Source organism: Oncorhynchus mykiss, chromosome 21 (genome assembly GCF_057628025.1).
Source record: "Oncorhynchus mykiss isolate SJ-2025 chromosome 21, ASM5762802v1, whole genome shotgun sequence".
Taxonomy (NCBI): domain Eukaryota; kingdom Metazoa; phylum Chordata; class Actinopteri; order Salmoniformes; family Salmonidae; genus Oncorhynchus; species Oncorhynchus mykiss.
Window position 1 is genome coordinate 5,830,664 of NC_143042.1, and position 13,027 is coordinate 5,843,690.

Genomic DNA, 13,027 nt, shown 5'->3' on the forward strand with positions numbered 1-13,027 from the left:
AGACGTGGGACTTCTGGAGGCTGTCAAGAGGGGAAATCTGTCTGACCAAAGTCGACAGTAATCAATGATATTCATGTTTTACTAGGTCACCAAGACATTCATAATATATAAGTGGGTAATCTCTTCCACTAACGATGGTGTTGTACAAAATCTACGTCATATAAACTGACCTGTTGGACCCAAAGTGAACAAATGACTGATGTAGACAGTAGATAATCGCCACGAGGTAATACATCATTCAAATATAACGTAATCTAATGTTAGTTTGGTAAAATGATGAGAGGAACGTTTTGGAGTGGGATGAGTGTGAATCTGCGGGATGTTTCCAGTCCCCCTCCTTTCCTCCTTACATCCCACTCTCCTCCCTCCTCACTCCCTTTCCTCCCTCCTCCCTCACTCCCTCTAACAGGCTTTGAGTGTCTGAGTCTTTTTTTTGTCAAGGAGAACGCACCCTGCCTTCCCCCTCCTTCCCCTCCCCAGCTGAAAACTGAATTAACTTCTGTCTTCATTATCTCATTCCGGTTTCCAATCAGGCTTCTAATCCATTCTACCTCGCTGTCTCGACCACCACACCCACGACATCCCACTCGCCGCCGTGACATTTCATTTAAGCGTCATGCGGCAGGCAGACACCCCCCCCCCCCGGAAAGCTCATTTGGAGGGCTGCTGGCTTAGGTGCCCACATTATTTACACCATAAGGAGCAAGCGAGCGTCGCTCCGTTCCTATTTCCACCGGTCCATCATTCCGGCTCGCTGGAGGGACGGTTGCCAATAAGGGAATGTACCAATCAGCAGGATTTGTCATAATGGGGTTGTCTGTCTGTCTGTCTGTCTGTCTGTCTGTCTGTCTGTCACTGTCTGTTCATGCGAGGTGTACATATGACTGGCTTGTCTGGTGTATGTCCAGGTGAAGGTTTGCGTGTGCGCACGCGCGTGTGTGTGTGTTTGCATATTTAAAATAGTGTCATGTTGTCCATGTCTGGAATGGAGCTGGACATACTGTATGTGTGTGTTCTGAGCATGTGTGTCCACCTATGTTAATGCCTGTGGTCTAGTGTGTAAAACTCCCTATGAATGTGAAGACAGATGGACATCTGAGTGGAGCACATCAGATCTTAACTCCTCTCCTCTGCTCAGACAGAGAGTTGCCATGGCGTTACGACCGCCTGCCCTTTGTTGGTCATCTCCCTGTCTTTAATCCACCCTCCCTCCCTCCCTCGGCTGATTACTTCTGGGGTGTCTATTCAGTCCTCTGTAATGACCTGGAAGTGCTCTGACAGGCCCAGTCTATTACAGGGGTCACAGGTTATCGGGTCAGAGCCAATAAGTTGGAGAGGAGGGAGAAAGTCATGACTACAAAAGCAATAGTCTCTCTACTGATCGTCATCACTGCTGGTTCTACAGGGGGATAGGAGCAATGATAATCGGGTGTGAGAACTGCCCTTTTCCAAATGTTTTCTGAACGGTGTATTGCTGGGTATTTTTGATCCCCCCCTATGAGTGTGCTGTAGCTATAGAAATAGAGTAAACAGAGTTCACTTCTTCTGAATTAACATTTTGCTTTTCTTGGACAATGCTGTTTTCTATTCTATTCTATTGTCTGAACGAAAGCTGTAATCCTACAATGGAAGATTCAAACACTAAAAACATTGCATCTAGGGTCGCAAAATTCCTGTGAATTTCCCCAAATTCCCCAGTTTTCCAGAAATCCTGGTTGGAAAATTCTTAAAATTACGAGGGAATACATGAATCCTCTAACCTGGAATTCTTGGAAAACCAGGGAATTTTGGGAAAGGTACCAGAATTTTGCAACCCTGATTATACTGTCTAGGGTCCTGATCAACCCTGATTGTACTGTCTAGGGTCCTGATCAACCCTGATTGTACGGTCTAGGGTCCTGATCAACCCTGATTGTACTGTCTAGGGTCCTGATCAACCCTGATTGTACTGTCTAGGGTCCTGATCAACCCTGATTGTACTGTCTAGGATCCTGATCAACCCTGATTGTACTATCTAGGGTCCTGATCAATCCTGATTGTACTGTCTAGGGTCCTGATCAACCCTGACTGTACTGTCTAGGGTCCTGATCGACCCTGATTGTACTGTCTAGGATCCTGATCAACTCTGATTGTACTGTCTAGGGTCCTGATCAACTCTGATTGTACTGTCTAAGGTCCTGATCAACCCTGATTGTACTGTCTAGGGTCCTGGTCAACTCTGATTGTACTGTCTAGGGTCCTGATCAACTCTGATTGTACTGCCTAAGGTCCTGATAAACTCTGATTGTACTGTCTAAGGTCCTGATCAACTCTGATTGTACTGTCTAGGGTCCTGATCAACTCTGATTGTACTGTCTAGGGTCCTGATCAACTCTGATTGTACTGTCTAGGGTCCTGATCAACCCTGATTGTACTGTCTAGGGTCCTGATCAACTCTGATTGTACTGTCTAGGGTCCTGATCAACTCTGATTGTACTGCCTAAGGTCCTGATAAACTCTGATTGTACTGTCTAAGGTCCTGATCAACTCTGATTGTACTGTCTAGGGTCCTGATCAACTCTGATTGTACTGTCTAGGGTCCTGATCAACTCTGATTGTACTGTCTAAGGTCCTGATCAACTCTGATTGTACTGTGTCTACATGAAAGGATGCTGCATCTGAAGATAACAATCACTCAATATATTTTCTACCTTTGTAGGGGATTTCAAACTGAACATCCATTTATGTTTTTAATCTAATGACTGTTTTGAGTTCTAAAACCGACTTTGCTCTTTTGCTCAGAACATCAAATCAAAATCAAATCAAACCTTATTTGCCACATTCACCGAATACAACCAGTGTAGACTTTACTGTTGAAATGCTGAATACAAGCCCTTAACCAACAGTGTAGACTTTACTGTTGAAATGCTGAATACAAGCCCTTAACCAACAGTGTAGACTTTACTGTTGAAATGCTGAATACAAGCCCTTAACCAACAGTGTAGACTTTACTGTTGAAATGCTGAATACAAGCCCTTAACCAACAGTGTAGACTTTACTGTTGAAATGCTGACTTACAAGCCCTTAACCAACAGTGTAGACTTTACTGTTGAAATGCTGAATACAAGCCCTTAACCAACAGTGTAGACTTTACTGTTGAAATGCTGAATACAAGCCCTTAACCAACAGTGTAGACTTTACTGTTGAAATGCTGAATACAAGCCCTTAACCAACAGTGTAGACTTTACTGTTGAAATGCTGAATACAAGCCCTTAACCAACAGTGTAGACCTTACTGTTGAAATGCTGAATACAAGCCCTTAACCAACAGTGTAGACTTTACTGTTGAAATGCTGAATACAAGCCCTTAACCAACAGTGTAGACTTTACTGTTGAAATGCTGAATACAAGCCCTTAACCAACAGTGTAGACTTTACTGTTGAAATGCTGAATACAAGCCCTTAACCAACAGTGTAGACCTTACTGTTGAAATGCTGAATACAAGCCCTTAACCAACAGTGTAGACCTTACTGTTGAAATGCTGACTTACAAGCCCTTAACCAACAGTGTAGACTTTACTGGTGAAATGCTTACTTACAAGCCCTTAACCAACAGTGTAGACTTTACTGTTGAAATGCTGAATACAAGCCCTTAACCAACAGTGTAGACCTTACTGTTGAAATGCTGACTTACAAGCCCTTAACCAACAGTGTAGACTTTACTGTTGAAATGCTGACTTACAAGCCCTTAACCAACAGTGTAGACTTTACTGTTGAAATGCTGACTTACAAGCCCTTAACCAACAGTGTAGACTTTACTGTTGAAATGCTGACTTACAAGCCCTTAACCAACAGTGTAGACTTTACTGTTGAAATGCTTACTTACAAGCCCTTAACCAACAGTGTAGACTTTACTGTTGAAATGCTTACTTACAAGCCCTTAACCAACAGTGTACACTTTACTGTTGAAATGCTGACTTACAAGCCCTTAACCAACAGTGTAGACTTTACTGTTGAAATGCTGAATACAAGCCCTTAACCAACAGTGTAGACTTTACTGTTGAAATGCTGACTTACAAGCCCTTAACCAACAGTGTAGACCTTACTGTTGAAATGCTGACTTACAAGCCCTTAACCAACAGTGTAGACTTTACTGTTGAAATGCTTACTTACAAGCCCTTAACCAACAGTGTAGACTTTACTGTTGAAATGCTGACTTACAAGCCCTTAACCAACAGTGTAGACTTTACTGTTGAAATGCTTACTTACAAGCCCCTAACCAGTGCAGTTCAAGAAGAAGAACATATTTACCAAGTAGGCTAAAATAAAAAGTCATAATAAAAATGAACATAATAAGAATAATGAGGCTATATACAGGGGGCACCAGTACCGAGTCAGTTTGCAGGGGTAAAGGCTAGTTGAGGTAATATGTACATCTAGGTGGGGGCAAAGTGACTATGCATAGGTAACAAACAAACAGCGAGTAGCAGCAGTGTACAAAGGGGGGGGGGGGGGGGGTCAATGTAAATAGATAATTATGAATTGTTCAGCAGTATAATGGCTTGGGGGTAGAAGCTGTTAAGGAGCCTCTCGGTCCTAGACTTGGCGCTCCGGTACCGCTTGCCGTGCGGTAGCAGAGAAAACGGTCTATAACTTGGATGGCTGGAGTCTGACAATTTTATGGGCTTTCCTTTTTGACACCGCCTATTATATAGGTCCTGGATGGCAGGAAGCTTGGCCCCAGTTATGCACTGGGCCGTTTGCACTACCCTCTGTAGCACCTTATGGTTAGATGCCGAGCAGTTGCCATACCAGGCGGTGATGCAACCGGTCAGGATGCTCTCGATGGTGTAGCTGTAGAACCTTTTGAGGATCTGGGGGCCAATGCCAAATCTTTTCAGTCTCCTGAGGGGAAAAAGGTTTTGTTGTGCCCTCTTCATGACTGTCTTGGTATGTTTGGACTATGATAGTTTGTTGATGATGTGGACACTGTTCGGCCCGACTTTTCCTGTAATCCACGATCAACTCCTTTGTCTTGCTCACATTGAGGGAGAGGTTGTTGTCCTGGCACCACACTGCCAGTTCTCTGACCTCCTCCCTATAGGCCGTCTCATCGTTGTCGGTGATCAATGTTGTGTCGTCAGCAAACTTAATGATGGTGTTGGAGTTGTGTTTGTCCACCCAGTCGTGGGTGAACAAGGAATACAGGAGGGGACTAAGTACACACCCCTGAGGGGCCCCAGTGTTAAGGATCAGCCTGGCAGACGTATTGTTGCCTACTCTTACCACCTGGGGACAGCCCATCAGGAAGTCCAGGATTCAGTTGCAGTTGGAGGTGTTTAGTCCCAGAGTCCTTAGCTTAGTGATGAGCTTCGTGGGCACTATGGTGTTGAACGTTGAGCTGTAGTCGGTGAACAGCATTCTCACATGTGTTCCTTTTGTCCAGGTGAGAAAGGGCGGTGTGGAGTGCGATTGAGATTATGTCATCTGTGGATCTGTTGGGGTGGTATGCAAATTGGAGTGGGTCTAGGGTGTCCTGGAGGATGCTGTTCATGTGAGCCATGACCAGCCTTTCAAAGCACTTGATGGCTACCAACGTGAGTGCCACGGGCGGTAATAATTTAGGCAGGTTACCTCCGCTTCCTTGGGCACAGGGACTATGGTGGTCTACTTGAAACACATAGGTATTACAGACTCAGTCAGGGAGAGGTTGAACATGTCAGTGAAGACACTTGACAGTTGGTCTGCGCATGCTTTGAGTACACGTCCTGGTAATCCGTCTGGCCCAGCGGCTTTAAAGGTTTTGTTCACATCAGCTACTGAGAGGGTTATCGCACAGTCATCCAGAACAGCTGGTGCTCTCGTGCATGCTTCAGTGTTGATTGCCTTGAAGCAAGCATAAAAAGCATTTAGCTCGTCTGGTAGGCTCGCGTCACTGGGCAGCTCGCGTCTGGGTTTCCCTTTGTAGTCCATAATAGTTTCAAGCCCTGCCGCATCCGACGAGCGTCAGAGTTTGATGGTTCGTCTGAGGGCATAGCAGGATTTCTTATAAGCGTCCGGATAGGTCTCCCACTCCTTGAATGCAGCAGCTCTAGCCTTTAGCTAGATGAGAATGTTGCCTGTAATCCATGGCTTCTGGTTGGGATATGTACAGTGCCTTGCGAAAGTATTCGGCCCCCTTGAACTTTGCGACCTTTTGCCACATTTCAGGCTTCAAACATAAAGATATAAAACTGTATTTTTTTGTGAAGAATCAACAACAAGTGGGACACAATCATGAAGTGGAACGACATTTATTGGATATTTCAAACTTTTTTAACAAATAAAAAACTGAAAAATAGGGCGTGCAAAATATTCATTATCCCCTTTTCCGGCGTCTTTTCTTCATGCAAAAGGCGTGGATCTGAGCCTGTTCCAGTGAAAGCAGGATTTCCTTCTCGTCGGACTCGTTAAAGGAAACAGTTTCTTCCAGTCCGAGATGAACAATCGCTGTTCTGATGTCCAGAAGTTATTTTCCGCCATAAGAGACGGTAGCAGCAACATACACAATAAGTAAAAAAATAAGTTACACAAAACATACACAAAAATGTACAAAATTGCACAATTGGTTGGGAGAATGTAAAACGTCAGTCATGTTCTTCGGTGCCATGTATTAGTCTATTAGTCTATTGGCTGGAGAAATCAACATAGTCCATTTAGAACTGTCAAAGGATGTGCGTGTCCATTCAATAGCTTGGCAGAGGCTTTTAAGCCTGCTAAAACAGAATTCTGCCTCTTCTTCCTCTTCCCTTTGTCTGCGGCCATCAGACATTATTGAAACGGACTGATACGCGACTCTGAAAAACATTCTGCCTGACTGATCCAACGGCATCATCAGTCCTACGCGTCAACAACCTAAACCAACATGATCGGACACAACACGTGTGCAATACTGTCAGGTTGCGTGCGTAGACATCTTGTGAAGCCTCTCTAGTCTCTTTGGTACTTTTACTCTTGTAATACTAGTTTAGGTGCTTTCCTACCGTCAACTCTGACTTGCAGAGTTCTAATCAAAGTCTGATTTTTAATGAGTTCCTGTTTCCTTCAGTGTTTGGGGGGAAATACATGTGGCAGTGGGTAAAGGTGCTGTCTGTCTGTCGAATGGCGGCGTTTGGAAACAGAGACAACAAAGACAGCTGCTGATGACTCTTGAACTCAGAAGGCTGGAGGAGCGAGGGAGGAGGGAGGAGGGAGGAGGGAGGCGGGAGATATGGTGAGGCAGGCGGTATAGATAGAATCAGTTAAACAAATAAACAAACTCAAAACACAAATCTCCCTCCGGCTCCGTCTGATGAGATCAGGAGGTCTATTTGAGAAAAGAGCCGTGAGTGGTGTGTGTGTGTGTTTTGCAAAGAGACCTTTACAGGGTAATCTATTTGATGAAACATTTATGAGGTTGAGCCAGCATTTTGACTGGCTGATTAGCTGCAAAAGTTTACCTGGAAATGGAATGACACTCAGGTGGAGTGAGTTTACCTGTGAGTGAGTGTGCAATATGAATTTATCTAGTGTACCATTATGGTAGTACCTGGAAGTCAATCATCTCAAACATGTATTTACCTGGAAGTGGATACTCTAATAGTTAGAGCCTAATCTGGACCATCGGTTTACCTCAAACTGAACACTATGCAGCATAATATTTACATGGAAACACTGTATTATACACTATGAGAGGGAATAGTTTAGTTCTGATATTGCAAATACACACTGGAGGGGAAAACAAACTACAGTTCATTCCAATCATCCATTTTGCTTGTCTCAAACAGGCTTTGTTGGTACACTAGCAAATCACCAGTCCCTTCTGTACAGCGTATTGGGAGTTATCTTCAATCTTCTCCATTACGGATCAGTGTACCCTATAGAAATACAATGAATTATACTTCTACCCTCTCTGTCCTGAGTGAACATGGGTATGACTCCACCTCTAGATATGCATGTCCCTTGTAGTATAGATATGTGTGTTCTAGATAGTGATGCGTGTACCTGGTCGTATAGATATGTGTGTTCTAGATAGTGATGCGTGTACCTGGTCGTATAGATATGTGTGTTCTAGATAGTGATGCATGTACCTGGTTGTATAGATATGTGTGTTCTAGATAGTGATGCATGTACCTGGTTGTATAGATATGTGTGTTCTAGATAGTGATGCATGTACCTGGTTGTATAGATATGTGTGTTCTAGATAGTGATGCATATAACTGGTCATAAGTCAGAATGTAGATATGTAAAAAAATATATATATATATATACACACACACACACACACACACACACACACACACCTTTATTTAACTGGGCAAGTCAGTTAATAACAAATTCTTATTTTCAATGACGGCCTTGGAACAGTGGGTTAACTGTTCTAGATAGTGATGCGTGTACCTGGTAGTGAGCAAGCATGTTGAGTCTCTTCCAGTCGCTCTCAATCTTGGTAGAGAGGTCTTCGTCCATCAGGATCGTACGCTGACCTCTGCCCTGGCGCCACTCTGTGAGGGGGCAAAGGTAAAGACAGGTTAGGGCACTACAGGGAGAAAGAGAGATTTATATCCAGCCTGCTCAGAATGACCTTTTCCACAAGATGCAGTGATCACTATCACATAGTGAATCCATGTCACGCTCTCTTTTTGTACACTCCTTTGATGTCACACACGCAGGTTGGCATTTATTGTCATGAATCTTTCCCTGGTGGCAGCACTGTAGAGTGGTCACTGACTGACACAGCCACAAAGTCATCAAATCTGATTTTAAACCTATTTTTACAATATAGCCAGTTTTGACTTTCTAGATGGCCCGTGTAGTGAAGAATTGCTAATTTCTGCCTCCAGGGCAAGATTCATGACAGTGAATGTCAACCTGCGACACATATACACTGGTTCTGCAGGAGCCATGTATGTCTGGATGGTGGGAAGAGAAGGGGAGTGGCTACAGGGAAACAGATCTGGAGTTCCTGGAATCCTTCCTTTGAGGCCAGCATGAGATTCCCAGGCCACAAAGTAGCGATACCGAGAAGTAGAACGAGTGTGACAACGAGTGTTAGTAGCAAGAGAGAACGAGAGGGAGGACAAGAAGAAAGAGGGAAAAGAAAGGAAGGGAAATTAATCACCCACTCTGCTTTTTGATAGAGAGCGGATCGGGGGCCTTCGCTGGGCCCTCTCGATCGATGGATGTGATTACCACTGCTAGCCAAGGTCCCTACTTCCTCTTTCATCTGTGGCGGGCCCCTGGCCCCCACGCTGAGTGCTCTCCACCATCGACCAGCGCTAAACCCCTGCTGAACTGTCTCTTATTGTCATTACTGGGAACTAGCTAGGGCAGGAGAAACCACACCACTGCTACCCCATTCAGCTGGACTTTCAGTCTCAGCTAGAAATACCACACCGTTGCACCCTCAGGAGATACCCCACCAAAGCATCCTAAAGAGTAATCCAACCACAGCACCCTTCAAGAGAAACCATACCACCGCACACACTCGAGATACAACACCACCTCCAACAGATACGCCACCCCAAAGACATACGAAATAGCCCACCACCCTCACCACTGTAGAGAAACCCCACCACTGTATTCCCTCACATTATAATGAAAATAAAATATACTGTGGAAAACAAACAAGGAGGTGATATTCTTTTGTTTGCCGCATTTGAGTTTATATAAGAATGTGTCACTGTGTCGGTGTTGTTCCCGCCTGGCGTCGGTCACTGTCATCTCCTATTCCAATCACAAATAGACCAACAAAGCAGCAATCACAGGGCAGATGATGAAACACGTCCTAGGAGGGGTGCGGAGAACAACTTTGGCATCAGAAATCTCCAGGAAACACAAAGCCTCCTATTGTTTTCTCTCTGTACTGTACATCTTTCCATCAACATGCAAATGACCTGAGTCTCCAGTTGGGCCAGAGTAAACAAACCAAAGGAAGAGGAGAGAGGGAATTGGAAAAAAGGAGAGGAAAGAAAGGATGAATTTGGAGAAAACCAGAGTAAGATGAGATTGCCCCTATATCCCAATCCTCCCAGGTCTCTGTGTGGAGCCCAGTGTTGTAGATAAAGGCTTTGGGGAGTGGAGGGATTCTAGAACATCGGAGCTCCTACAGTGAAGGTTAAGGTTGTTGAGGTAGTGTTGTCATACTGCAGAGGGGGAAGCAGTGAAGGTTGTTGAGGTAGTGTTGTCATACTGCAGAGGGGGAAGCAGTGAAGGTTGTTGAGGTAGTGTTGTCATACTGCAGAGGGGGAAGTAGTGAAGGTTGAGGTAGTGTTGTCATACTGCAGAGGGGGAAGTAGTGAAGGTTGTTGAGGTAGTGTTGTGAGACTGCAGAGTGAAGGTTGTTGAGGTAGTGTTGTCATACTGCAGAGGGGGGAAGTAGTGAAGGTTGTTGAGGTAGTGTTGTCATACTGCAGAGGGGGAAGTAGTGAAGGTTATTGAGGTAGTGTTGTCATACTGCAGAGGGGGAAGTAGTGAAGGTTGTTGAGGTAGTGTTGTGAGACTGCAGAGTGAAGGTTGTTGAGGTAGTGTTGTCATACTGCAGAGGGGGGAAGTAGTGAAGGTTGTTGAGGTAGTGTTGTCATACTGCAGAGGGGGAAGTAGTGAAGGTTGTTGAGGTAGTGTTGTCATACTGCAGAGGGGGAAGTAGTGAAGGTTGTTGAGGTAGTGTTGTCATACTGCAGAGGGGGAAGTAGTGAAGGTTGTTGAGGTAGTGTTGTCATACTGCAGAGGGGGAAGTAGTGAAGGTTATTGAGGTAGTGTTGTCATACTGCTGAGGGGGAAGCAGTGAAGGTTATCGAGGTAGTGTTGTGAGACTGCAGAGTGAAGGTTGTTGAGGTAGTGTTGTCATACTGCAGAGGGGGAAGTAGTGAAGGTTGTTGAGGTAGTACTGTCATACTGCAGAGGGGGAAGTAGTGAAGGTTGTTGAGGTAGTGTTGTCATACTGCTGAGGGGGAAGTAGTGAAGGTTATTGAGGTAGTGTTGTCATACTGCTGAGGGGGAAGTAGTGAAGGTTATTGAGGTAGTGTTGTGAGACTGCAGAGTGAAGGTTGTTGAGGTAGTGTTGTTATACTGAAGAAAATGACAACCCAGTCTACTGAGAACAGGAAGTAAGAAAGAATGAGAGAAGAAGAGAAAGCTGGAGAGAAAGAAAAGAAGGCAGATTTCTTCGAAAGTTTCACAGAAAAAAAAAACAAGATTGAGGAGGTTTGGGGATCTGAGAGCCTCTCCATTGATTACTTGATCAATCATGTGAGTCAGATTGTGGTCAACAGGGCTGGATCGATGGGGAGTCAGAGAGGGAAGAGAACAATCACACAGCACCAGACTTAGGAGCCAGAGAAGAGGTCTGCTGGACTCAACTCTCCTGAGATCTATGCAGGGAGGCTGGTGTTGAGTCTCTCTGAACACTACTGTAATTTGAAGAAGAAGTCTTGAGAATCAATGGGTGTAGATCACAGGTGTCAAACTCATTCCACGGAGGGCCGAGTGGCTGCGAGTTTCTCGCTCCTCCCTTGTACCAGAGTGATGAATTAAGGTCACTAATTAGTAAGGAACTCCCCTCACCTGGTTGTCTAAGACTTAATTGAAAGGAGAAATCAAAAAGCAGAAGACACTAAGCCCTCTGGAATGAGTTTAACATCCCTGGTGTGGAGGAACACAAGAACTCTCACAATGGCCTCCACATGTTCAATAACTGATCCACGTGATGGAAAACTCAATGTTCGTCAATTAAAAACAGAAAATACAATATATATTTGCAATAATAATTCCAGGTGTTAACCTTTTCAACTTCAGGGAACATTTTCTCCATTTGTACTGGTATATGGTTGCTGTTTTGTACTGGTATATGGTTGCTGTTTTGTACCGGTATATGGTTGCTGTTTTGTACCGGTATATGGTTGCTGTAGAAAAAGGGGCTCATTGACTGATCAGACTTGTATTCACCCGGCACAAAACGGTCCCGAACGGATTTCCAATAAGGAATGTTTCCGTTTTCCATTGCATAACATTTTGCTACAGAGTGCCCTAATGAACGGGGATCTTACCTAGGTCCATGTCAGAGGCTTTCTGTCGGTGGGAGTGGGGAACGTTCTTGTATATGGCGTCCAGGATCTTTTCCTTCACCTGGCTGATGGAGTCACAGTTCAACACCTTCACCTGGATCTCAGGGCTCTTCTCATTGTCCGGGTGGATGCAGTTCACCACCTGTAGAGAACAGGGACAAGACTTGGAGTTATACTCCTGCTATTACAATAGGAGTACAGATCACCACCTGTAGAGAACAGGGACAAGACTTGGAGTTATACTCCTACTATTACAATAGGAGTACAGATCACCACCTGTAGAGAACAGGGACAGGACTTGGAGTTATACTCCTGCTATTACAATAGGAGTACAGACCACCACCTGTAAAGAACAGGGACAGGACTTGGAGTTATACTCCTGCTATTACAATAGGAGTACAGTTCAGCACCTGTAGGGAACAGGGACAGGACTTGGAGTTATACTCCTGCTATTACAATAGGAGTACAGATCACCACCTGTAGCGAACAGGGACAGGACTTGGAGTTATACTCCTGCTATTACAATAGGAGTACAGATCACCACCTGTAGAGAACAGGGACAGGTAGTTTTTCTATAGAATAGAGAACCACATCAGGAGTTGATGGGATTCAGGTGTGCTGTGTCTCGGCTGATAATTATATTGGAGATGGAGACACATTCTGTGGGATGACAATAATTCAACTATGGCGTGGTCGTTGGATATCAGGTTTGAAAGAGGCCATTCTGTACCTGTCAAGTCTGGTGAAAGTCTTCCCTGTAATAGAAATGGGTATTCAGAGAAACTGGCCTCCCAGGGGGAGTCTGACACGGCATGGCTACCTTGAGTCGATGAGTGGTTAACAAGCTAATTATTATCGCACGGTTATTATCATTCACAGTGAATACATCAGCCATCATCATCATCATCATCATCATCTACGCAATTGAGGCTCTCGCCAGATGTAATTACATGGTCCAAGGGAAAGA

General features: G+C 44.6%; 1 protein-coding gene across 1 annotated transcript in view; it reads right to left on the reverse strand.

Annotated features, from left to right (window-relative positions):
* The window catches only part of LOC110510810 (plexin-A4), a 473,690-nt gene that overhangs the window by 39,713 nt on the left and 420,950 nt on the right, over window positions 1–13,027 (reverse strand). Inside the window, exons 25-26 of the mRNA XM_090213615.1 lie at window positions 12,043–12,202; window positions 8,396–8,499 (exon numbers count right to left, since the gene is read on the reverse strand). Coding sequence (XP_090069741.1) covers window positions 8,396–8,499; window positions 12,043–12,202 — 264 coding nt within the window. The remainder of the gene's footprint in view (window positions 1–8,395; window positions 8,500–12,042; window positions 12,203–13,027) is intronic.